Source organism: Oxyura jamaicensis, unplaced genomic scaffold (genome assembly GCF_011077185.1).
Source record: "Oxyura jamaicensis isolate SHBP4307 breed ruddy duck unplaced genomic scaffold, BPBGC_Ojam_1.0 oxyUn_random_OJ53872, whole genome shotgun sequence".
In the NCBI taxonomy this organism is placed as follows: Eukaryota; Metazoa; Chordata; class Aves; order Anseriformes; family Anatidae; genus Oxyura; species Oxyura jamaicensis.
In genome coordinates this window covers 1-1,202 of record NW_023306406.1, presented here as the reverse complement: position 1 = coordinate 1,202, position 1,202 = coordinate 1, and the positions used below count along the sequence as shown (strand labels likewise).

The 1,202-nt window shown below is 52.5% G+C and overlaps 1 protein-coding gene across 1 annotated transcript; it reads right to left on the bottom strand.

Annotated features, from left to right (window-relative positions):
- Positions 1–3: 3 nt before the first annotated feature.
- LOC118158861 (olfactory receptor 14C36-like) lies at positions 4–909 on the bottom strand (the record flags this gene model as incomplete). The annotated part of the gene is made up of 1 exon (XM_035313549.1): positions 4–909. A coding segment is annotated over exon 1 (906 nt), but the record flags the coding sequence as incomplete, so codon positions are not given.
- Between the last annotated feature and the right edge of the window lie 293 nt (positions 910–1,202).

The following is a 1,202-nucleotide window of genomic DNA, read 5'->3' as shown; positions in this document are numbered from 1 at the left end:
TTTCTTCAGTGTGGCTTTCAGCTCCTGGTTCCTCATGCTGTAGATGACGGGGTTCACTGCTGGAGGCACCACCGAGTACAGAACTGCCACTACCAGGTCCAGGGATGGGGAGGAGATGGAGGGGGGCTTCAGGTAGGCAAACATGGCAGTGCTGGCAAAGAGGGAGACCACGGCCAGGTGCGGGAGGCACGTGGAAAAAGCTTTGTGGCGGCCCTGCTCAGAGGGCATCCTCAGCACGGCCCTGAAGATCTGCACATAGGAAACCACAATGAAAACAAAACAACCAAAGACTAAAGAAATATTAAACAGAAGTGCCCCAAATTCCCTGAGGTAGGCATCTGAGCAGGAGAGCTTGAGGATGTGGGGAATTTCACAGAAGAATTGGTCAACAGAGTTGCCTTTACAGAGGGGCAGGGAAAATGTATTGGCCGTGTGCAGGACAACAAGGAGAAAGCCACTGCCCCAGGCAGCTGCTGCCATCTGGGCACAAGCTCTGCTGCCCAGGAGGCTCCCGTAGTGCAGGGGCTGGCAGATGGCAACGTAGCGGTCATAGGCCATGACGGTGAGGAGATAATACTCTGCTACAACCAAGAAGACCGAAAAGAAGACTTGTGCAGCACACCCTTGATAGGTGATGGCCCTGCTGTCCCAGATGGCATTGGCCATGGCTTTGGGGAGAGTGGTGGAGATGCAGCCCATGTCGAGGAGGGCGAGGTTGAGGAGGAAGAAGTACATGGGGGTGTGGAGGCGGTGGTCGCAGGCTATGGTGGTGAGGATGAGGCCGTTGCCCAGGAGGGCAGCCAGGTAGATGCCCAGGAAGAGCGCAAAGTACAGAAGCTGCAGCTCCCGCATGTCTGCGAATGCCAGCAGGAGGAACTCGGTGATGGAGCTGCTGTTGGGCATCTGCATGGTTCTTGGCCTGGGGTGCTGTCTCAGGGAAAAAATAAAAAATAAAAAGTAATAATAATAATAAAAAAACTAACACATTAATTAGTCAGAAAACTTACATGAGAAAAGCTTGTTCTATTTCTCCATTAATCCAATGTAATGGTTTTTCTCTTTCAGGATTACAGTTGGCACGTCCCTTTCATGTGTCCTGACTGACGCAGCCTGAGGATGTCCCTGTGAATGAGGGACTCTGCTGGGAGCAACACACGAGTCAGCGCTGCCCAACAGCAAGAGGTTAAGAGGAACATGGGGAA